General features: G+C 45.3%; 1 protein-coding gene across 1 annotated transcript in view; it reads left to right on the forward strand.

The window, feature by feature from the left end:
* Window positions 1-7,217: 7,217 nt before the first annotated feature.
* The window catches only part of slc2a1.L (solute carrier family 2 (facilitated glucose transporter), member 1 L homeolog), a 60,585-nt gene continuing 42,048 nt past the window's right edge, over window positions 7,218-25,754 (forward strand). Inside the window, exon 1 of the mRNA XM_018241828.2 lies at window positions 7,218-7,940. Coding sequence (XP_018097317.2) covers window positions 7,299-7,940 — 642 coding nt within the window. The 5' untranslated portion in view covers window positions 7,218-7,298. The remainder of the gene's footprint in view (window positions 7,941-25,754) is intronic.

The raw sequence follows: 25,754 nt of genomic DNA on the forward strand, positions 1-25,754 counted from the left end.
CAGACAGACAGACAGACAGTGTATATATTCAGTATATATCTCTCAGGCATATTATGTATCAGACAGACAGACAGACAGTGTATATATTTAGTATATATCTCTCAGCCATATTATGTATCAGACAGACAGACAGACAGTGTATATATTCAGTATATATCTCTCAGCCATATTATGTATCAGACAGACAGACAGACAGTGTATATATTCAGTATATATCAGGCATATTAATCAGACAGACAATCAGACAGACAGACAAGACAGACAGAGAGCAGCTACTGGCACAGTTACACCCACAAATCTGTGCTGCTGTAGGACAGACGGTTGGACCCCCGACACTACAGAGTTTCTGGAATCCCCTCTTTATTCTCTATCCCTTTGCCTCACACTCCTCTTCGTCTCTCTCATTCAGATCTTTCACTTTTCTGCTCTTTCTCCTTCTACCTCCCTTAATATACGATAAGGATTGAATCATATTTGGAGCTCTCTCATCCCCCCCCTCCTGTGGGCCAGACTTCCTTTCTGCCTGCTCCCCAACATGTAGGGGTGAACCCTACTAAAAGCTGCATTATTATATAGCGGAGTCTTTGGGAGCAGATGCTTCATGTTCTATTTGCGTATTTAGTCCTGTAATTGGCGCTGCAGGGGGTGACAGAAATGGGACAGACTGGCAGTGAGAGAAAAGGGGGTGACAGTAGGAATGGGACAGACTGTGTCTCTGTTCATGGCGTATTGGGGTGACAGGGCACATCAAGGGCACATGCTCCATGTGAATAAACGTAAAATTTATTGGAACAGTGAATTCCTAACAAAATAAACGACCGACGCTGCTCACTCCACATACAGAACATGACTTGCCCCAAATCTCATTGAGCTCAGAGGGAATGTCACCCCAATTTAGCAAAGGGTTCCCCTGAAACAGTCAGCGCTTCCCCAGATGAGCAGCCGGGGGCCCCTCCATGTTGATCTGTGATGTGGCGGATACGCCGGGTCCAACTGGTACTGGTTGTGGCTTCACTGGGGGCAGAAATTAGTATTGGGGGCCCAGATAATCCCCCTCTGCCCATTCCCCCAGAACCTAAACAGGAAAAAGGGGAGAAATTATCACTTCATTTTAACTGATTTACACCCAATGGATCACACAGGTAAGTGGCTTTGCCCCCCCCCCCACTGACAAAATAAGTTCAACTCATGGGGGGCTACTGACCTTCTCCTTATGTTCCCCCCCAACCCCCTGTCTACGCACTGGGACACTGAGGCCAATTTTCTGCAATGGATTATGGGTCAATGCCACAGTCAGGGGATAATGAAGCAAAGACTCCCCAATAGCAGATGAAGAGGTTCTTACCTGGGGCCCCTGTAGGGCAGACTCAGCACATCTGGGAATTAATGAGAGAAATCCACTGCTGCTTCAACAAATGCCATTGCCAGAGAGGATTGTGGGTAAGAGCAGTGAGGGAGAGAAATGATTGGATGAGCAGATTTCATAACTGCAGCAATCCCTCCCTCAGATACCAGTGGTATAGTCCCAATTATATATTCTAATGACACTGTCCTATCTCAATTATAATTATGGTTATGCCCCTCCCACTGCCTTATACGCTCCTCCCACAAAACCCCAATTTGTGACCCTCCCTCCCAGTTACACTGCACCAAGTCTTCGATCGCCTTCTTACACTTTACCCCCTCGTTGCAGGTGGATCCGATCTGATGGGGCAGGAAGGGATTCAGATGAGGCTTGGGGCTATTACTGAACTGTCCCCTCTAGCACTGAGAGTAACACCATTATCCTAATTAACGTCGCCAACAACCAGGCCAGACCCACTGGACACCAGTCACCTGCCCAACAGCCACCAGAGACCTCCTTGCAGAATATACCAGTTCCTGGTCATCTTGCGGCAACTTCAGGATATTCTGTGAGAGAAGCAGTGGTCAGTTTGTGTCCTAGATCCCACCTCCCGCCCCCCAACTGCCCAAAGAGAAGACTTACCTCCAGCAGGATCTTCAGGCAGTTTATCCTCTGGAACGGGAGGATCAGGAAAGACTTTGCCTCTTGCACTCAGACTTCTCCTCCAGCTTCTGTAGGACCTGCAGGAACCTCCCGTTCTCCTTCCTACTGGGCACCATGGGCACAAGGGCAAGTTAATAAACATTTCATGGACATAGGCAACTAAATGACGTGACAAACCAAACGTGGGCAACGGGCCCTAACCATGACAGGAGTCAGACTTATTGTCCCCCAAGAGCAATATAAGTAATGAACAATGACTAAACTGGTGATGTCACAGGATGATTTGGCCTCCTGGTGGTTAATTTACTAACATAGCCATTAAATTGCCCCAGAGCAGTTACCCCAACAAGGAATGAACAGGCAGAAAAAAGGGTTCATGGAAATCCCTGGTCAGTTCATGGAATACCCCAACCCTCTGACTGGGAATTCTGTGGCCAATCCATAAGATCAGTGAATGTTCCCATCCATGTTCCTGACCAAAGCGAAGCCTGACGGCGAGAAGGTTGGAGAAGAGCATGTGCTGGTCGGTGGCGCCGAGGAATTCAGAGAGTTTGTGGGAATTCTGGAAATGGCGGATGGCCAAGGACAAAGTGCGCTGGTACGAAGCCTCCGAAATACTACACTACAAATATGGTCTGTAGGGGGCAGCACAACACTGGCTCTGTGAGGGCAAAGTACAAGAACCCCAGGGGCACAAATGGATCAGAACTTGTTATTGGGGGTAAGATTGGATGGACTTACTTGGGGGGGGGTCTTGTCTGACCATGGGAAAGAGAGCAGCCCAAGAACAGAAGGGACAGAGATCAGTCCATCATTATTAGAGAGACTCAGGGTTTCTGTTGTTGACATTACTTTACTGGAGAGGCAATAACGGAATTAAAGTGACAGACACTAAAAGCTTCCCTGAGCCTTCCTGCCCCCAGAACCTCCTGAAGTTGCCTCTGATGGGGGGTCATTTTGTCCATAATCTTCTGTTCCTTCACCTAGGGGAGCTCTTGCCACAGGGAGGAGGAGTGAATTTGGGAGCTCATTTGTACTGGGGACCCTCCAGCGAGGGATGAGGAGAGCAGCCCAGCGACCGACAGGGAGGAATCCAGAGAGAAGGAGCCGGAGCCATGGGTATTGGCCTTGGCACGGTGCAACCAGTAATCCTGATAGAGGGGGAGAGAATAAATGGTACCCCGGGCTGTGCCACCCAGTTATCTGTGCCACACAGGGCCCCCCAGTTATCTGTGCCATACAGGGGTCTGGATACAGAGATAGAAACGGGTCATTTTGCACCTCTCCCTCAGTATTACAAGTCCCAGGCACCCCATCAAATCTGTCCATTGCTGGGATTGCACCCCCACAGTCCAGCAGAACCCAGAGTTACGACTCACACGTCTGAATAATCTGAATAATCTGGAATGAAACAAGATCAGGCCCTTACCCCCAGGGCACTTACCCTCTTGTGCCACCACAAACTCCCAGCATCCTTATATTATACTGGTGTTCAAGGCCAGTCCCAGTTGCCATTCCAGTTACTGCAACTCCCAGGATCCCTTATAGAGCTCAGTTTATGTTGGGGTGCTGGGAGGTCTGATTTTGTACCATCTGGGGTTTTCTATCCATAGAGAGAACAGGAGAGTAATGTGCCAGGGATATGATGGGCTGTTGGGTCAGTAACCCTGGGGGAAGGGTAACATTGAGGAGGAGGGTGCCATCAGTCTGGGGGGGTGGGGCAGTGACGTCATTACTTCTTCTCCTAAAAAGGGAGGCGCCAATAAGCTGTATCTAGTGGTCTGCAGAGGATGCTGGGAGCTGTAGTTTAACATAGAAGGCACAGGCCGATGTCGCTCTGCTACGACACAGCAATGAGGGGGGTGGTGAAGCTCCGATGGTCCCATGATCCATGGCTGGTGCTGAGCAAGATGGTGCCGGGTGGAGGAGCTGCTCTGCTCTCAGGTGTGGGGGCTGGTACAGAGGGTTGGAGAAGAACACAGAGCCAGTGTGATCTCTTTCTGGAAAACAAACGGTCAATCACACGAGTAGGGCACATGGGCACTAGAGCAGGGGCCCAGGAGTAGGGGCACAGGAGTAGGGGCACAAGAGTAGGGGCACAAGAGTAGGGGAACAGGAGTAGGGGCACAGGAGTAGGGGCACAAGAGTAGGGGCACAGGAGTAGGGGCACAGGAGTAGGGGCACAAGAGTAGGGGCACAGGAGTAGGGGAACAGGAGTAGGGGTACAGGAGTAGGGGCACAGGAGTAGGGGCACAGGAGTAAGGGAACAGGAGTAGGGGTACAGGAGTAGGGGTACAGGAGTAGGGACACAAGAGTAGGGGCACAGGAGTAGGGGCACAAGAGTAAGGGAACAGGAGTAGGGGCACAAGAGTAAGGGAACATGAGTAGGGGCACATGAGTAGGGGCAAATGGGCTCAGCAGGGCAAATTCAACTTCATGCCAAAGAGACAAGCCCAGTGTAGCGCCCCCTGTCTGGAGCAAGTGTATAGACATGTGCCAATGTTATTTACAATAGAGACACCCACACTGAGCCACGTGCAGCACCCTGTCCCACCTCAGGCAAGTTACCCATGTGCCCCCTGCACCGGCCCCTCAACTCCCAGAGACCCTGCGGGTACAGGTACATTCCATATAATATTTATATACACAGTACATTACCCTCTATCTGCTTTCTGCTATCTTGGGCTGGGAAGTCTGAACCCGCAGTTGCACGTCCTCCTACCAGCGCCACTTGTTACCCCCCAGACGCTTGAAGGATTTCCTGGGGTAAAAGAATCCGGCCAGTGGTTTGATGGGGCGCAGGGGCACGAGGGGTTTGGTGGTCTCGGGGCACAAGAAACATCTCTTCACTGTCGCCTCTATGGGGGGGGGGGGAGAAGTGGTGCAGGAACGTTTCCTACAGGACAGATCCATCCCTGGGGGGGACACACAGACACATGAGGGGTCACATACACTAATGGCAACTCTGAACCAGACCCTGGGCACTAGCACCCCCCAAATCCAGTTTAGTCTGAACCCTGATACTAATGACAAGCAACATGGCAGCTCCCTCCCACCAGCCCTTCTGGTCCCCAATGTCTCATTAAAGAGGTGCTTCACCTTTACCTATAGAAGTCTAAGCAATTTTCAATTGGTCTTCATTTTTATTTTTTTATAGTTTTTGAATTATTTGTCACTGATCCCATCTAAAAAACAAATGCTCTGTAAGGCTACAAATGTATTGTTATTGTTACTTTTTATTACTCGTCTTTCTATTCAGGCCTCTCCTATTCATATTCCAGTCTCTTATTCAAATCAGCACATGGTTGCTAGGGGAATTTGCACCCTAGCATCCAGATTGGTGAAATTACAAACTGGAGAGCTGCTGAATAAAAAGCTGAATAAGTCAAAAACCACAAATAATAGAAAATTAAAATCAATTGCAGATAGTCTCAGAATATCCCTTTTTTTTAAATCATACTAATAGTTCATTTAAAGGTGAATCGCCCCTATAAGCCCCAGCTTGTGAATAGGCGCATATTAAATGGCTGTACATGTAGTAGCAACACATGACCCTGTACCAATGGAGCTTACAATCAAACATCCCTACCACATTGGCACCCACTCTAGAGCCAATACCCAAATATTATAATTTTGAGGAGTAGAACACGTACACACCCTGCAGATGCCCAGGCCGGAACAGAACTTGAGACCCGAGTGAGTTGATACATAAGGGCCAAAAACTTGGCTCCACCCACTGCTGCAGCTGAATCAGTTTAAATCGAGTACAATAAGTGCGGCCCTCCTGCAAGGTACCCGTGCCAACCCCTGGGCCAGTGATGTGCTGCCCACTGGAATGAATGAATCAGTAACGTGAGTTGCAGGTAAGTGGTTTACATTGATGAGCTGCACATACTGCATGGCTACTTGGAAACCAGTACAGTCCAACCCAGTCAATTATATTATGGGATTATAGGGATGTGGGGACAAGATGAGACAGTGCTGCAAGTTCCCCTTTTTGGATTCGCTGCACTTCCTGTCGCTGCACTTCCTGTCGCTGCACTTCCTGTCGTTAAAGAGGGTGTGACAGGTGTTGCACAGGTGAGGTTTGGGGTTTGCCAGGGATTAAAGTGCATGGCGGTATAACAGTCAGTGGAGGCTGCAGCACGTGTGGGCGTGGCCTAGTCTTTTTATCAAGCAGCTTCTCTGGTTCAATTGGTTGTGGTCTCCCCAGAGCAATGAGTGAATATATTAAATACCCCACATTAGGGGAAATGTCAGTTTCATGGGAATTTCCCCCAAACCTCACTGACTGCACTTACCTGACCCCCCAGTGGCACCAGAATTTTGTACTTTCAGTGTCAACCAATGAGCAGCCCCAGTCCTGACACAGAACAACATCACTATGGAACATGTTGGTGCTTTATAAATAAATGCAGAGCTGTGATTGGCTACTCACACCCTCCTCTACTTCTGGGCAGAGACCATTAGACCAGGGAATAAAGTCGCCGCCAGTGAAACGTGGAACTTTGTATCTGGTGAGATTATTGGCTCATCACTAAAGCCGTGTTGTGGCGGCCGCCATCAGGGGGGCACAGGGGGTACAAGTGTCCCGGGTCTCAAGGGGGGGCCCAGCACTGCTGAACTTGTCGAAAGAGCCGTGGCCCCCTTAACAGTCGCCGCCTTCCAAAGTGCCGATCAGCCGAAGTCCCGAAGAGGCGAAAAGACCCAAAGTTACGAAAGGAGGTGAAGTTGAAGTCCTGAAGCCGCGAGTTCAATTCTAGTGAATTCCAATTTGTGTTTTTATTTTTATTAATCCCCCAACCACCAGTGTATTTTGTTACTAGTCTATAGGCTCCTGCCACTAATGGGTTTTAAAAAAACTTTTATGGGGGGCCCTGGCACCAACGGTTTTTTACAGGCCGGGACTGGCAATCTGTGGGTTGTGGCAAATGCCAGAGGGGCTGCTATAAGGTCCCATAGAAAGTCAGTATTTAGTGGGCTGGTGGGGCTGTTTGGGCCTCTGTGTAACTGAAATGCCAGGGCCTATTTTAATTCTCAGTCCGGACCTGTTTTTTTGTGTGTGTGTGTGGGGGGGGTTACCATTTGTAGCGCTGATGTCTGTGGGGTCTTTTAACTGTCATGTGGAGTGGGCGGGGCCAAAGGCTGACACTCTTTTATATACCGGCTACGGGGGCGGGACCAGGAGGGAAGTGACAGTTGCTCAGAGTGACGGTAGCACAGAGATAACGGGTCGGGAAGGGATTGGGAAATCGGGAGGGAGACGCAGAGGGGTCGGTGCCGGAGGACAATGGACACGGCCGGGCAGGACAATGTGGCTGAGAAGCCAGAGATAATGGAGAGAACTGGGGAGGAGAAGGAGAAGCAGGAGATAATGGAGAGAACTGGGGAGGAGAAGGAGAAGCAGGAGATAATGGAGAGAACTGGGGAGGAGAAGGAGAAGCAGGAGATAATGGAGAGAACTGGGGAGGAGAAGGAGAAGCAGGAGATAATGGAGAGAACTGGGGAGGAGAAGGAGAAGCAGGAGATAATGGAGAGAACTGGGGAGGAGAAGGAGAAGCAGGAGATAATGGAGAGAACTGGGGAGGAGAAGGAGAAGCAGGAGACGTCGGACACATGTCGGGAGGAGAAGGGGAATGAGCCGGAGGAGAAGCAGGAGACGTCGGACACAGCCGGGGAGGAGAAGGAGGATCAGAACCAGGAGAGGAGGGAAAGAGCTGGGGACAAAGTGGATCAGAACCAGGAGGAGACGAGAGACACAAGAACTGGAGAGGATCAGGGGGAGAATCAGGAAGAGGCAAAGCAGGAGCCCAAATGTTCCCCATCAGCCCCAGATCCCCCCAAAACTGAGTCTGAGCAGAAGGAATCGCCCCCCAAACCCACCCCCACCGAGAGCACCAGCCTGATGCATGGGGGGTCTGAGGGCAGAAAGGTCAGTGACTCCCCCTTATACTTCTACTGAACCCCTAAACCCTGATACATTGATTGTACCCCAGTCTGACACCTTCATATATTTCTCTTTATCCCCAAAACTCTTAACTGTACCCCATTCTGCCCCCCCATTATATCTCTCTTCACCCCTTAACTCTTAATGTACCCCATTCTGCCCCCCTTATATCTCTCTTCACCCCTAAACTCTTAATGTACACTATTTTGCCCCCTTATATCTCTCTTCACCCCTAAACTCTTAATGTACCCCTTTCTTTCCCTTATATCTCTCTTCACCCCTAAACTCTTAATGTACCCCATTCTGCCCCCCTTATATCTCTCTTCACCCCTAAACTCTTAATGCACCCTATTCTGCCCCCCTTATATCTCTCTTCACCCCTAAACTCTTAATGTACCCCTTTCTTTCCCTTATATCTCTCTTCACCCCTAAACTCTTAATGTACCCCATTCTGCCCCCCTTATATCTCTCTTCACCCCTAAACTCTTAATGTACCCCTTTCTTTCCCTTATATCTCTCTTCACCCCTATACTCTTAATGTACCCCATTTTGCCCCCCTTATATCTCTCTTCACCCCTAAACTCTTAATGTACCCCTTTCTTTCCCTTATATCTCTCTTCACCCCTAAACTCTTAATGTACCCCATTCTGCCCCCTTATATTTCTGTTCATTCTAAATCAGTGCAATTCAGTTGTTTCCGTATCGGGGTACAATTGTTGGGGGGCCACATTACAGTAAAACGATGATGTCACTTTAAGAGGTGAGTTGAGATCTTGATCAGTCTGAGGGCTCCAGTACACCCCTACCCTAAACTCTAACTGTTCCCCAATTCAGTCCCTGGATTATTATATTGCCCCCCTGAATCCCAATCTCCGAACCCCCCCCCATACCTCTCAAATTGTCACTTAATGGCCCCATGTCCATGGAATGACACCCTGTCCCCCCCCAGTTATGCACCCCATTACCCTAATCCTATGGATTGTCTCATGTGCCTTCTAAATATTACTGCCCCTTTAATTATCCTCCTGCCCCTGGGGGTTGGTACCCGAGTGACACTGAGGAACCCCCATACTCTGGTGCAGCAGTGACCCCAATGGCACATGGGGAGATCTTGCACCCTGTTATTTTTAGGGGTGGGGCATAAATGCAGAGTTGCCTCTTTATTCATTGTAATGAGAATCTCTTAATATTACCCCCCCGGCACCAACACTCCCTCTGCCCAACAAGCGCCAGGGAAACAAAACTGCTCCATAATTTCTCCATAATTTCTCCATTATTTCTCCATCTGGGTCTGGACTGAGATTTCGTCCCTTCCATTCCAAGTAGCCAGAGACCCAAAGAGCCCCCCAGCCCAATAAATAGTGAGTGTCTGCGACACCTTATTGCCCCCCCTCTGCCAATTCCCACATCTCCGACTCCGTCTGTGCATTTTGCCCCATATTGTGCACTGACCCCCCGGTTCCACTATATGGAAATGAAGGAGCAATTCTGCCACTAAACATCTAGGGTGTTATTTCTCACCTCACTCACTGTACTCACAGCTCATTACTCTTATAGCTACTCACAGCTCACTACTCTTATAGTTACTCGCAGTTCATTACTCTTATTGCTACTCACAGCTGACTACTCCTATACCTACTCACAGCTCACTACTCCTATAGATGCTCACAGCTCACTACTCTTATAGTTACTCACAGTTCATTACTCTTATAGCTACTCACAGCTGACTAATCTTATAGCTACTCACAAATCACTACTCTTATAGCTACTCACACAGCTCACTACTCTTATAGTTACTCAGAGCTCACTACTCTTATAGCTACTCACAGCCCATTACTCCTATAGTTACTCACAGCATACTACTCCTATAGTCTAATGTAGTCAAAGTGAGAAATTGTGATGGGCAGGGGCTTCTCTTGTTGCTATGGTAACAGAAACTATACATTGGGTGTTGGGGGGATGAAGATGAAGGACACACAGAGGAGACAGAGGGGAGGGGGGATATTTCTGTGACTCCCCCGGGGTCAGTGACTGATGGTTCAGATCAGCGAGTGGATTTGGATTTGTTGTTTAATGTGAATGTCGCTTCGCTCCCTAAATCCCCATCCCTCGTGCGCTGCTCATGGATTCACTGCTCCCCCCGATACTGACTCACACTCTCACTCACACTCTCACTCACACTCTCACTCTCACTCACACTCTCACTCACACTCACACTCACACTCACACTCTCACTCACACTCTCACTCACACTGGTATTGGCCACTTACATGTGATCTATGCACATGGGGCCCAATCACAGCTGGGGAGTCGTGTACCCCAGTGACAAGGGGATCCTGGGGGAGAAACTGCAATTTGTGGGTAAAAATCCCGGTGATTTGTGTAGGAATTTGACACTCTGCTCAGAGCACGTTCCCTTCTCTACAGACTAATGTGAGTGGGGCAGAGGGCTGCAAAGAGTTAAGTCTTTTCCATCTAATATTGCTGTGCCTGTTGCTATGGTTACGGTGAAAAGATTGGAAAATTGCCTTATTCTCCTGCTGAACAACCTTTAACCTGATTGGCTGAGAGAGGCCTGTGACTCATCACTGTGCCCCACATCCCTCAGCCTCATCCAAGGGTTAATAACGTACCTGCCCCTCCCCCCTGCTCTTCAGTGAGACCAACTGCAAATTGCCTGTGAGTCCCCCATATGAGTCACCAGCTGCTTCACTTACTCATTAGTGGGCTACTAACATGACAGGGGGCACATCCCTACAGTGGCCACTAGATGTCAGTCTGACCCATGAGACGCCCCCAGCACTGGGTCATTTGGGTAATTTCCCCCCCCCCCAGGAGAATCTGTGGCTGAAATATTCAATGAAATCCACTGTGTGTGTGTGAGTGGGGGGGTCACAGACTTTTACAGATCAATGAGAGATTCCGATTATTCTGATTGGCTGAACCTTTTCATGGTTTTATTATAAGAAATTATTTTCTATTATGACAAATACAGAAATAATCTCAGTTCTAAACTATTGCAAGCTTTACTTCCCCTTTACACCCAGTTCCCTCATCAGAGGCAGAAAGATTTGCCGTTCCCTGGGGGTGACATAAATATTTCATCCCCAATAAAGTGACCTGAGCTCATTAACCCCTGTGTCAGGTGTTGGCTGTTGTGAGCCGGGGGAGGGGAGGCTGATGGCTACAAATCACTCTGGGGGACACTTATTATTTCAGCTTTGCCCCCTGCTCTGAACATTAATTAAGGGCCAATTAACTGTAACGGCTGCCAAGCCAATCACATGCAGCTACACAACTGGCTCCACCTCCGACAATAATTCTCACTATAATAAACCACCCACAGAATTAACCCCCATACCCATTATAGTCATCAGCTACTGGTCACTAATATTGGGTCACCCACAGCCCTAGCTCGTCTCATGCCCCCTCCTCTCAACAGGATTTCTGCTCCAACATTTAATGCCCCCAGAGCAGGTGTCTGTAGGGTTAATGTCCACAGATGAGGTGTTTTAAGGATTGCTATCCCAAGAGGAGGTTATAAGGGTTAATGCAGGTGTCTGTAAGGTTTAATACCCCCAGATGAAGTGTGTGTAAGGGTTAAAATGCCTAGAGGAGGTGTTGAGGGGGTTAATGGCACTAGAGCAGATGTGTAAGGGTTAAATGAGCATATCTGCCCTGGGTGAGGGGGTAAATAAGGAAATGAATGTGATTGGGGAGCATTTCCCATAACTGTCAGTAGGAGGCGCCATTGAGCTGAGTGGCGGGGGAGGGAATGACGCATTTTTCACCTCTTTGTGAGTAAACAGAGCTTGCTGCCTTGTGATTGGCTCATTCCCATCAGGTGCCAACACACCTCCCTGTCTGGGCTGGGACCTTTATGGAGGCAAATTTCCCCCCCCCCTCCATGTGACCCATATAGGGAGTAATAATGGCCAGCCTTCATCTGACAGCAATGCTGGGAGCAGTAGTACAGAGAATGCTGGGAGTTGTATGTCCTGAGACTTGTAGTACAGAGAATGCTGGGAGTTGTATGCCTGAGACTTGTAGTACAGAGAATGCTGGGAGTTGTATGTCCTGAGACTTGTAGTACAGAGAATGCTGGGAGTTGTATGTCCTGAGACTTGTAGTACAGAGAATGCTGGGAGTTGTATGTCTGAGACTTGTAGTACAGAGAATGCTGGGAGTTGTATGTCCTGAGACTTGTAGTACAGAGAATGCTGGGAGTTGTATGTCCTGAGACTTGTAGTACAGAGAATGCTGGGAGTTGTATGTCCTGAGACTTGTAGTACAGAGAATGCTGGGAGTTGTATGTCCTGAGACTTGTAGTACAGAGAATGCTGGGAGTTGTATGTCTGAGACTTGTAGTACAGAGAATGCGGGGAGTTGTATGTCCTGAGACTTGTAGTACAGAGAATGCTGGGAGTTGTATGTCCTGAGACTTGTAGTACAGAGAATGCTGGGAGTTGTATGCCTGAGACTTGTAGTACAGAGAATGCTGGGAGTTGTATGTCTGAGACTTGTAGTACAGAGAATGCTGGGAGTTGTATGTCTGAGACTTGCAGTACAGAGAATGCTGGGAGTTGTATGTCCTGAGACTTGTAGTACAGAGAATGCTGGGAGTTGTATGTCCTGAGACTTGTAGTACAGAGAATGCTGGGAGTTGTATGTCTGAGACTTGTAGTACAGAGAATGCGGGGAGTTGTATGTCCTGAGACTTGTAGTACAGAGAATGCTGGGAGTTGTATGTCCTGAGACTTGTAGTACAGAGAATGCTGGGAGTTGTATGCCTGAGACTTGTAGTACAGAGAATGCTGGGAGTTGTATGTCTGAGACTTGTAGTACAGAGAATGCTGGGAGTTGTATGTCTGAGACTTGCAGTACAGAGAATGCTGGAAGTTGTATGTCCTGAGACTTGTAGTACAGAGAATGCTGGGAGTTGTATGTCTGAGACTTGTAGTACAGAGAATGCTGGGAGTTGTATGTCTGAGACTTGTAGTACAGAGAATGCTGGGAGTTGTATGTCCTGAGACTTGTAGTACAGAGAATGCTGGGAGTTGTATGTCCTGAGACTTGTAGTACAGAGAATGCTGGGAGTTGTATGTCCTGAGACTTGTAGTACAGAGAATGCTGGGAGTTGTATGCCTGAGACTTGTAGTACAGAGAATGCTGGGAGTTTTATGTCTGAGACTTGTAGTACAGAGAATGCTGGGAATTGTATGTCCTGAGACTTGTAGTACAGAGAATGCTGGGAGTTGTATGTCTGAGACTTGTAGTACAGAGAATGCTGGGAGTTGTATGTCCTGAGACTTGTAGTACAGAGAATGCTAGGAGTTGTATGTCCTGAGACTTGTAGTACAGAGAATGCTGGGAGTTGTATGTCCTGAGACTTGTAGTACAGAGAATGCGGGGAGTTGTATGTCTGAGACTTGTAGTACAGAGAATGCGGGGAGTTGTATGTCCTGAGACTTGTAGTACAGAGAATGCTGGGAGTTGTATGTCCTGAGACTTGTAGTACAGAGAATGCTGGGAGTTGTATGCCTGAGACTTGTAGTACAGAGAATGCTGGGAGTTGTATGTCTGAGACTTGTAGTACAGAGAATGCTGGGAGTTGTATGTCCTGAGACTTGTAGTACAGAGAATGCTGGGAGTTGTATGCCTGAGACTTGTAGTACAGAGAATGCTGGGAGTTGTATGCCTGAGACTTGTAGTACAGAGAATGCTGGGAGTTGTATGTCCTGAGACTTGTAGTACAGAGAATGCTGGGAGTTGTATGTCTGAGACTTGTAGTACAGAGAATGCTGGGAGTTGTATGTCCTGAGACTTGTAGTACAGAGAATGCTGGGAGTTGTATGTCCTGAGACTTGTAGTACAGAGAATGCTGGGAGTTGTATGTCCTGAGACTTGTAGTACAGAGAATGCTGGGAGTTGTATGTCTGAGACTTGTAGTACAGAGAATGCGGGAAGTTGTATGTCCTGAGACTTGTAGTACAGAGAATGCTGGGAGTTGTATGTCCTGAGACTTGTAGTACAGAGAATGCTGGGAGTTGTATGCCTGAGACTTGTAGTACAGAGAATGCTGGGAGTTGTATGTCTGAGACTTGTAGTACAGAGAATGCTGGGAGTTGTATGTCTGAGACTTGTAGTACAGAGAATGCTGGGAGTTGTATGTCCTGAGACTTGTAGTACAGAGAATGCTGGGAGTTGTATGTCTGAGACTTGTAGTACAGAGAATGCTGGGAGTTGTATGTCTGAGACTTGTAGTACAGAGAATGCTGGGAGTTGTATGTCCTGAGACTTGTAGTACAGAGAATGCTGGGAGTTGTATGTCTGAGACTTGTAGTACAGAGAATGCTGGGAGTTGTATGTCTGAGACTTGTAGTACAGAGAATGCTGGGAGTTGTATGTCTGAGACTTGTAGTACAGAGAATGCTGGGAGTTGTATGTCTGAGACTTGTAGTACAGAGAATGCTGGGAGTTGTATGTCTGAGACTTGTAGTACAGAGAATGCTGGGAGTTGTATGTCTGAGACTTGTAGTACAGAGAATGCTGGGAGTTGTATGTCTGAGACTTGTAGTACAGAGAATGCTGGGAGTTGTATGTCTGAGACTTGTAGTACAGAGAATGCTGGGAGTTGTATGTCCTGAGACTTGTAGTACAGAGAATGCTGGGAGTTGTATGCCTGAGACTTGTAGTACAGAGAATGCTGGGAGTTGTATGTCCTGAGACTTGTAGTACAGAGAATGCTGGGAGTTGTATGCCTGAGACTTGTAGTACAGAGAATGCTGGGAGTTGTATGTCCTGAGACTTGTAGTACAGAGAATGCTGGGAGTTGTATGTCTGATACTTGTAGTACAGAGAATGCTGGGAGTTGTATGCCTGAGACTTGTAGTACAGAGAATGCTGGGAGTTGTATGTCCTGAGACTTGTAGTACAGAGAATGCTGGGAGTTGTATGTCTGAGACTTGTAGTACAGAGAATGCTGGGAGTTGTATGCCTGAGACTTGTAGTACAGAGAATGCTTGGAGTTGTATGCCTGAGACTTGTAGTACAGAGAATGCTGGGAGTTGTATGCCTGAGACTTGTAGTACAGAGAATGCTGGGAGTTGTATGTCCTGAGACTTGTAGTACAGAGAATGCTGGGAGTTGTATGTCCTGAGACTTGTAGTACAGAGAATGCTGGGAGTTGTATGTCCTGAGACTTGTAGTACAGAGAATGCTGGGAGTTGTATGTCTGAGACTTGTAGTACAGAGAATGCTGGGAGTTGTATGTCTGAGACTTGTAGTACAGAGAATGCTGGGAGTTGTATGTCTGAGACTTGTAGTACAGAGAATGCTGGGAGTTGTATGTCTGAGACTTGTAGTACAGAGAATGCTGGGAGTTGTATGTCTGAGACTTGTAGTACAGAGAATGCTGGGAGTTGTATGTCCTGAGACTTGTAGTACAGAGAATGCTGGGAGTTGTATGTCCTGAGACTTGTAGTACAGAGAATGCTGGAGTTGTATGTCCTGAGACTTGTAGTACAGAGAATGCTGGGAGTTGTATGTCTGAGACTTGTAGTACAGAGAATGCTGGGAGTTGTATGTCTGAGACTTGTAGTACAGAGAATGCTGGGAGTTGTATGTCTGAGACTTGTAGTACAGAGAATGCTGGGAGTTGTATGTCTGAGACTTGTAGTACAGAGAATGCTGGGAGTTGTATGTCCTGAGACTTGTAGTACAGAGAATGCTGGGAGTTGTATGTCTGAGACTTGTAGTACAGAGAATGCTGGGAGTTGTATGCCTTAGACTTGTAGTACAGAGAATGCTGGGAGTTGTATGTCTGAGACTTGTAGTACAGAGAATGCTGGGAGTTGTATGTCCTGAGACTTGTAGTACAGAGAATGCTGGGAGTTGTATGTCCTGAGACTTGTAGTACAGAGAATGCTGGGAGTTGTATGTCTGAGACTTGTAGTACAGAGAATGCTGGGAGTTGTATGTCTGACACTTGCAGAACAGAGAATGCTGGGAGTTGTATGTCCTGAGACTTGTAGTACAGAGAATGCTGGGAGTTGTATGTCTGAGACTTGTAGTACAGAGAATGCTGGGAGTTGTATGTCTGAGACTTGTAGTACAGAGAATGCTGGGAGTTGTATGTCCTGAGACTTGTAGTACAGAGAATGCTGGGAGTTGTATGTCTGAGACTTGTAGTACAGAGAATGCTGGGAGTTGTATGTCCTGAGACTTGTAGTACAGAGAATGCTGGGAGTTGTATGTCTGACACTTGCAGAACAGAGAATGCTGGGAGTTGTATGTCCTGAGACTTGTAGTACAGAGAATGCTGGGAGTTGTATGTCCTGAGACTTGTAGTACAGAGAATGCTGGGAGTTGTATGTCTGAGACTTGTAGTACAGAGAATGCTGGGAGTTGTATGTCTGAGACTTGTAGTACAGAGAATGCTGGGAGTTGTATGTCCTGAGTCTTGTAGTACAGAGAATGCTGGGAGTTGTATGTCCTGAGACTTGTAGTACAGAGAATGCTGGGAGTTGTATGTCTGAGACTTGTAGTACAGAGAATGCTGGGAGTTGTATGTCTGAGACTTGTAGTACAGAGAATGCTGGGAGTTGTATGTCCTGAGTCTTGTAGTACAGAGAATGCTGGGAGTTGTATGTCCTGAGACTTGTAGTACAGAGAATGCTGGGAGTTGTATGTCCTGAGACTTGTAGTACAGAGAATGCTGGGAGTTGTATGTCCTGAGACTTGTAGTACAGAGAATGCTGGGAGTTGTATGTCCTGAGACTTGTAGTACAGAGAATGCTGGGAGTTGTATGTCTGAGACTTGTAGTACAGAGAATGCTGGGAGTTGTATGCCTGAGACTTGTAGTACAGAGAATGCTGGGAGTTGTATGTCTGACACTTGCAGAACAGAGAATGCTGGGAACTGTAGTCCATAACACCTGAAGGATTGAGAGCCTGTGACCCAAATAAAACAGTGAGAAGCCACATAGGGATCCACCAATCAGAGGCCGAGGCTGAAGGGAGGGATTTACTAGAAATAAAGAGCAGAATTGTCAGTGGTAAATCCGCATTGTCATTGTGATTCTGTAATAACTCCCAGTGACCCCTGAGATAGACAGCAGCACAAACAGGAGAGCTCTTTGTTGCTAGGGACCTAGTATAGCAACCACACGCAACTTCTACCATAAAAGAGGAGGATTGGGAAAGTTCCCCTTTAATTATATGAGCAAATATTTTATTTCCTATAGCGACTGACTCCTCCCCCAATAAACCAGTTGCGAGAGACAGACAGTGACCCCTCCCCCTCCATATATCTTCTTTCAGCTATTGGCTCAGTACAGATGGGGGGCTTGGGGCAGCAGTGAGGGGCCCATATTGTAAATGAACAGGAACAGTAGGGACTCTAACATTGTTTTGAATGTATTAAAAAAAAGCACCTGCGTGAAAGAGCCTTTATTCTATGTGCTTTGCTTTATAACTGTACAACCTTCCAGCCATATTGGGAGAGACACGCCCCTGAGCAGCTCTACATAGTCTATAGGGAGAGACACGCCCCCAAGCTTCCCTACCCAGCTATAAGTTAGAGACATGCCCCTGAGCATCCCTACATAACTATTAGGTTAAGACACACCCCCAAGCATCCCTACCCATCTATTAGGGAGAGACACCCCCCCGCCTGCCCTCCCGCTATTTTACCCCCATACAATGCGGCCCCTTGGACCCCCAGTCATCAACCAGTTGTGGGTGGGGTTGATTTAGGCCACTTTTATATGCAGATTATTTCGTGCCACCTCTGGGTCTGGGTGCCGCTCCAAGAAATAGGCCAAGAAGGCAGTACCCCCAATTCCCAAACACTTCCCTCCGGCTGGTTTGACTGATGAGACCACAAGCTGGGGTGCTGGGAGTTGTAGTTCCACAACAGCTGGAGGGTCACAGGCTCATAATGTTTCACCCCTAAAAAGATTGTGCCCCAAGTGTTACCTATTGCCAAATAAGGGAAAGGTTTCCGGTTTGTTTCAGTCCCAAATACAAACACTTGCAATGTAATCATTAGTCTCACGGAGCAGGGAGTAGCAGGGAGTAGCAGGGAGTAGTCGGGCTTTAATTCCACTTTAAAGGGGAAGTAATCTCTATCTGTATGTCAGGTGTAAATGACCGAGACAAACGTCTCCCTCTGGACTTTCCCTGGAAATGGTGTAATTGTGTATTAGTGTATTAGTGCATATGCAAATATACCGTTTATATCCGGTTATACCACGTCATGCCACAAACACCAGCAGTCCCACTGGTTATTTATTGCCTTTAATTTACATCTGAATTGGGATCAGCGTTAGAGTCAGGGTGTTGGTCCCCAATAGGGGCACATTTACCCCCTGAGGCAGTTTCCATGGCAGCGTGAGGGTTTTACTTTGCTAGAAAGGAGCTTGGTGTATTAGTTATACTTGGCCTTTAATGAGATGGGGGCGGGGTTAAGAGGAAGAGGATAAGTTTAAGGCTGGAGCCATGGGGGAGAGGGGAGAAGTGATGGAACCGACCACTCATACCCATATAAGGCAATGTACTCCCTGGGCCAATGTTCCCTCTGTTACTTCTTGGTTTTGTGCGAATCTGGGATCTTCCAGCCTTGCGCTTCCCAAAAAATACTAACGGGGTAAAATCTTGCCCCACCCTGAGGTATCAGCCTGCCCCTACTCCATAGTATTCACACCCATGGGGGACTGGGCGTCAGCCCACAAGCTGCTCATGTTCAGATTTACACCTAGTGGTGGCGCAAATCTGCTCAAACTGCCCATCACAGGGCTGCTCTCTGCTTCACTGGGGCAATTATACCTGTAGCTCTAGATATATATATATATATACAGTATATATATATAATACACAAAAGCCATGAATATCTTGTAAATTATATCCTTATAAAAGGTGACTAGTGATGTCATCAGTTAGAAACGGTGAGTTCTGATGTCATCAGTTAGAAACGGTGAGTTCTGATGTCATCAGTTAGAAACGGTGAGTTCTGATGTCAATTTTGTCACATGACTCCCTAAAATGTGTGTATTATAATAAATAAAGTTCCCCCAGTTGCAAAATATAAGGATATTAGAAGTTACCTCGGAGTTCCATGACCTGTATAACTCGACCTTCGGCCTCGTACTTTTATATGGTCATGAAACTCCTCGGTAACTTATAATATCCTTATATTTTACAAGAGGGGGTACTCCATGGCAGGATGGGGGTTACAGTTAGGATTAACCCCCAGGATCCCATTCCCAGACTGAGCCAAGAGTCACTTCCGGCCCCCGAGTCACAGGAGATTCGGGGATTACGTCACCCCCAGGAATATAAACACACACTGATTGTGCAACACTAGTGTCTGAGTGTGTGAGACTCTGCTGATTCACTATTACACAGGGTGATGCAAGCAGTAGGGTCGCCCCCTCTTCCCTGTAATAATCAGCAACACGGCTCATTACTTCCCAGCGACATTTAGGGTTGTCTCCTTTTTTGGAAAAAAATACCTTCCTGTATATTCAGATTTTTTCCCTATCAATAACATTGGGGTAAAATACTGGCCAGATGGCAAGCCTAGGTACGTTGCAGGGCTGCTTAGAAATCAGTGCAGTCTGCAGCTTGCGTGTGCTCTGCTTCCAGTTCAGCTATGTGAGCAGGATTAACCCTTTGCGTGCCAGCGCAGGTGTGAGCAGAATTAACCCTGCCAGCAGATGTCCCTCTGATTAATGAAACAATATAAAGACAATAATTGTGATGCAGAATGTTCCCATTTAATCACAGACAGGGGGAGCCATTGTTACCTGCGCGCTGCACTTCCTGTTGGGTGTTTGTACAGGAAGTTGGGGGGCATCTGACCCTGAACTCCTTGTGGGGCAGTGACGTTTATTCAGCTGAAGCTGTGACCTCACTTGTCTCCCTCACCTGCACTCTGTCATCTCCCCGGGGTCACTAATATTTGCACACTTGTCTCCTTGCACTTCCTCTGTGTATTCACCACTAGTGCTCGGCTGGAAACTGCTGATCCTTAAAGGCACAGTAAACATGACGTGCAGTTGCTCTTATATAAGAGTGCACCTGTGTTTGCTAAGGACAAGTGCCGCAGGCTACATCAGTATTGTGCCACATGCAGGGTTGATATTAAAGGGGAATTGCACCCAAACACTGCTGTCTAAGGAAAGAAATTCAATTCTTTACAATTTCCCAACCTGTTCTGTCTGTATATAACTTGTCTAACTGCTACTAATCCCAAGGAAAACAAAAAAAACATCTGAAGTCTCTCCAATTTGCGTCAGAGGGGGAAAATTCCTTCCTGACTCCAAAATGTAATGGGACCAGTCCCTGGATCAACTTGTACTATGAGCTCTCTCCCATATCCCTGTATTCCCTCACTTGCTAAACACCATCCAACCCCTTCTTATACCTATCTAATGTATCAGCCTGTACCCCTGATTCACTTCCCAGCTCTCCCTGTAACACCCCTTTCCCTCCTCTAATCTCATTGGCTCCCTCCTGTCTGCTGGGAGGAGCTACTGGTGAATAAAGCATCCGACCCTTCCTTGTACCTATCTAATGTATCAGCCTGTACCCCTGATTCACTTCCCAGCTCTCCCTGTAACACCCCTTTCCCTCCTCTAATCTCATTGGCTCCCTCCTGTCTGCTGGGAGGAGCTACTGGTGAATAAAGCATCCGACCCTTCCTTGTACCTATCTAATGTATCAGCCTGTACCCCTGATTCACTTCCCAGCTCTCCCTGTAACACCCCTTTCCCTCCTCTCATCTCATTGGCTCCCTCCTGTCTGCTGGGAGGAGCTACTGGTGAATAAAGCATCCGACCCTTCCTTGTACCTATCTAATGTATCAGCCTGTACCCCTGATTCACTTCCCAGCTCTCCCTGTAACACCCCTTTCCCTCCTCTAATCTCATTGGCTCCCTCCTGTCTGCTGGGAGGAGCTACTAGTGAATGAAGCATCAGAGCGTTTATTGCATGGTCCCCTTTTATATTTATATATAGTGATCATATCCCCCTTATATATTTATATATAGTGATCATATCCCCCTTATATATTTATATATAGTGATCATATCCCCCTTATATATTTATATATAGTGATCATATCCCCTTATATATTTATATATAGTGATCATATTCCCTTATATATTTATATATAGTGATCATATCCCCCTTATATATTTATATATAGTGATCATATCCCCCTTATATATTTATATATAGTGATCATATCCCCTTATATATTTATATAGTGATCATATCCCCCTTATATATCTATATATAGTGATCATATCCCCTTATATATTTATATATAGTGATCATATCCCCTTATATATTATATATAGTGATCATATCCCCTTATATATTTATATATAGTGATCATATCCCCCTTATATATTTATATATAGTGATCATATCCCCCTTATATATTTATATATAGTGATCATATCCCCTTATATATTTATATATAGTGATCATATCCCCCTTATATATTTATATATATAGTGATCATATCCCTCTTATATATTTATATATAGTGATCATATCCCCTTATATATTTATATATAGTGATCATATCCCCTTATATATTTATATATAGTGATCACATCCCCTTATATATTTATATATAGTGATCATATCCCCTTATATATTTATATATAGTGATCATATTCCCTTATATATTTATATATAGTGATTCATATCCCCTTATATATTTATATATAGTGATCACATCCCCTTATATATTTATATATAGTGATCATATCCCCTTATATATTTATATATAGTGATCATATTCCCTTATATATTTATATATAGTGATCATATCCCCCTTATATATTTATATATAGTGATCATATCCCCTTATATATTTATATAGTGATCATATCCCCCGTATATATCTATATATAGTGATCATATCCCCTTATATATTTATATATAGTGATCATATCCCCTTATATATTTATATATAGTGATCATATCCCCCTTATATATTTATATATAGTGATCATATCCCCCTTATATATTTATATATAGTGATCATATCCCCTTATATATTTATATATAGTGATCATATCCCCCTTATATATTTATATATATAGTGATCATATCCCTCTTATATATTTATATATAGTGATCATATCCCCTTATTTATTTATATATAGTGATCATATCCCCTTATATATTTATATATAGTGATCACATCCCCTTATATATTTATATATAGTGATCATATCCCCTTATATATTTATATATAGTGATCATATTCCCTTATATATTTATATATAGTGATCATATTCCCCTTATATATTTATATATAGTGATCATATCCCCTTATATATTTATATATAGTGATCATATCCCCCTTTTATATTTATATATAGTGATCATATCCCCCTTATATATTTATATTAGTGATCATATCCCCCTTATATATTTATATATAGTGAATCATATCCCTCTTATATATTTTATTATATATGATCATACCCCCTATATACTTTATTATAGTGATCAATACCCCTTTATATATTTATATATAGTAATCATATTCCCCTTATATATTTATACATAGTGATCATATCCCCCTTATATATTGTATATATAAGTGATCATAATCCCCCTTATATATTTATATATAGTGATCATATCCCCTTTATATATTTATATATAGTGATCACTATACCCCCTTATATATTTATGGTATAGTGATCCATATCCCCTTATATATTTATATATAGTGATCATATCCCCCTTATATATTTATATATAGTGATCACATCCCCTTATATATTTATATATAGTGATCATATCCCCTTATATATTTATATTATAGTATCATATTCCCTTATATATTTATATATAGTGATCATATCCCCCTTATATATTTATATATAGTGATCATATCCCCCTTATATATTTATATATAGTGATCATATCCCCTTATATATTTATATATAGTGATCATATCCCCTTATATATTTATATATAGTGATCACATCCCCTTATATATTTATATATAGTGGATCATATCCCATTATATATTTATATATAGTGATCATATCCCCTTATATATTTATATATAGTGATCATATCCCCCTTATATATTATATATAGTGATCATATCCCCTTATATATTTATATATAGTGATCATATCCCCTTATATATTTATATATAGTGATCATATCCCCTTATATATTATATATAGTGATCATATTCCCTTATATATTTATATATAGTGATCATATCCCCCTTATATATTTATATATAGTGATCATATCCCCCTTATATATTTATATATAGTGATCTTATCCCCCTTATATATTATATATAGTGATCATATCCCCTTATATATTTATATATAGTGATCATATCCCCCTTATATATTAATATACACCTCTGGGCTGTGACTCATGAAATAAAGTAGCAGTTCTGCAGGTCAGTAATGAATAGGCTTGTGCTACATTGTTTCAAGAGTCGGACGCAGAGAACAGAAGGAAATTAAAAGGATAATGAGAAGTTGCTGAGAATGAAATGAAAATAAAGACAGTGATGGGAAGTTACAGACAATGTTCTCAGGACAGAGAGTAGTGAAAGGGACAATCAATGACTTTTCCACTGCTGTAGATTTAGTATTTATTATTATATATAAATTCATTAAATTGACAGTTTCTCTTTGAATTCTTCTGCCCTTTGGTCTGGGGGGGCTCCGTGCCTTGTGGTGACTTGATTAATTAGTTAATTAGACAGACTAAGTAACGAGGCAAAGAGACAACATTCAGTCCATGAGATTCTTGGTGTCACTTTAAATTCACCAGAACCAAATTCCAGCGCCCGGTGAGGCAGAAACTCCATTGGCCCCTGATGTTGATCTGGACTGACAGGTCCCTCTGGGGCCACAATATCTCACCCCTCATTAACCCCAACAGAAACAGTGCGGGGCCCGTGGGAATGGGGAGATGAGGGGGCCCCAGGGACACTGAGCAGCTGATTGAATATGGGGGGATCTGAGAGTCCTTGGGGGGTCCCTCTATGCTCAGTTTTCTGAAGGTCATCCCCCCCCCCCATGTGTTATAAGGTCAACATGTGCCCAACACTGACATGGGGAGACACTTGCCCAATTCATTCTCACTGATTGGTGCTTCTGGGAGGGGGTGGGTTAATGACATCAGGGGCAACTGGTAGGGGCTGAACTGGCCCCAGGGGCAATTAATCATAACACTTATTTAACTTTAACGTCTTTCACTGATAATTAGCCCCCAATCCACATATTGTGCCCCCGGCATTAGCCTTATACCCACTGCCCATATACCAACTGCCCATATACCACCCCCCCATATATCCTAGAGGCACAGAGACCCCCCACACAAGGGGGAGACTGGACATTTAGTTGGGACACATTGGGGCGCAGGCAGGAGGGGGGCACAGTGGCTGCAGGTGCCATTCTAAGTGACACATGGGCCCCCACCCTGCACGTCTGTTGGACACCGAGAGGTTAATTCTCAGTTAATGAATTGAGACTTGTGAAACAATGGGGGTATTTGGGCAGAGGGGGGGGGCAGGGGATGAGCCCAGTCACACAGCCAATGAGAGGGATTAGAGCACAATCAGCAGTGTGTGACCCCCCCAGGGTTCTACGTGATTCCCAGCACAGAGCTGCCCCTCATCCCCGGCTAAGCCCCCCCCTGTGCCACTGGGATCAGCTGAGCTTTGCACCTTTAGAGCCGGATAACTGGGGGGGGGGTAGTATTTCTTTGGCCTTGGGACACCATTTGTTCTATGACTGTAATTTGGGGTCCCCTGATCCCCCCACTATTGGCAACTTCCTGATCAAATCGACTTGCCCTTGTCTCCCATTTATTTAATCATGACCTGGCTCTCTGGGCATCAATGGGTTAATCCCGCCCCATTACGTGCCCCTCACTCCCCTCATTGTCTCCTGCCACTGACCCCAAAGGAATTGACTGACCGGGGGCAATTAATAGTAATAACCCCATCCAGTTACAGTTCATCAGCGCTTCTTCCCTTCATGTACTGCCACTGCCACTGAGCAGCCACGCCATGTACCTACTACCTACTTACCCACCTTCTCCGCTGCTACTGGGACACACATTGTCATGCTACTAATTACTTATGGGAAAGTCTCTCCAGTGCCCTTCATTTGCATGAACCTGTCACTAACGATTTTACTCTTTGCTCATCAATTAACCTCGTTACCAGCTAACGAGCACCAGGGAGCACATAACTCAGTTCCAATAATTACTATGGGTCAGTAACATTCAATAGTGGGTGGGGCTTCTGCAGTGAAAAAGGGGACACATTTAGGGGCAGATTTACATAGGGTTGAATATCGAGGGTTAATTTACCCTCAATATTCGACTGCCGAACGTAAAGCCTTTGACTTCGAATATCGAAGTCGAAGGATTTACCGCAAATAGTTCGATTCCAAGGATTTTAATCCATCGATCGAACGATTTTTCTTCTACCAAAAAAACATTAGAAAGCCTATGGAGACGTTCCCCATAGGCTAACATGGCACCTCTGTAGGTTTTAGGTGGCGAACTAGGGGGTCGAAGTTTTTTTTAAAGAGACAGTACTTTGACTATCGAATGGTCGAATATTCAAATGATTTTTAGTTTGAATCAAAGTCAAAGGTCGTAGTCGAAGGTCGTAGGTCGAAGTAGCCCATTCGATGGTTGAAGTAGCCAAAAAAAACATTCGAAATCCAAACTATTTTGGATTCCTTCACTCAAACTAAGTAAATGGGCCCCTTAGTGTCC

The sequence above is a fragment of the Xenopus laevis genome, chromosome 7L (assembly GCF_017654675.1).
Source record: "Xenopus laevis strain J_2021 chromosome 7L, Xenopus_laevis_v10.1, whole genome shotgun sequence".
NCBI lineage: Eukaryota > Metazoa > Chordata > Amphibia > Anura > Pipidae > Xenopus > Xenopus laevis.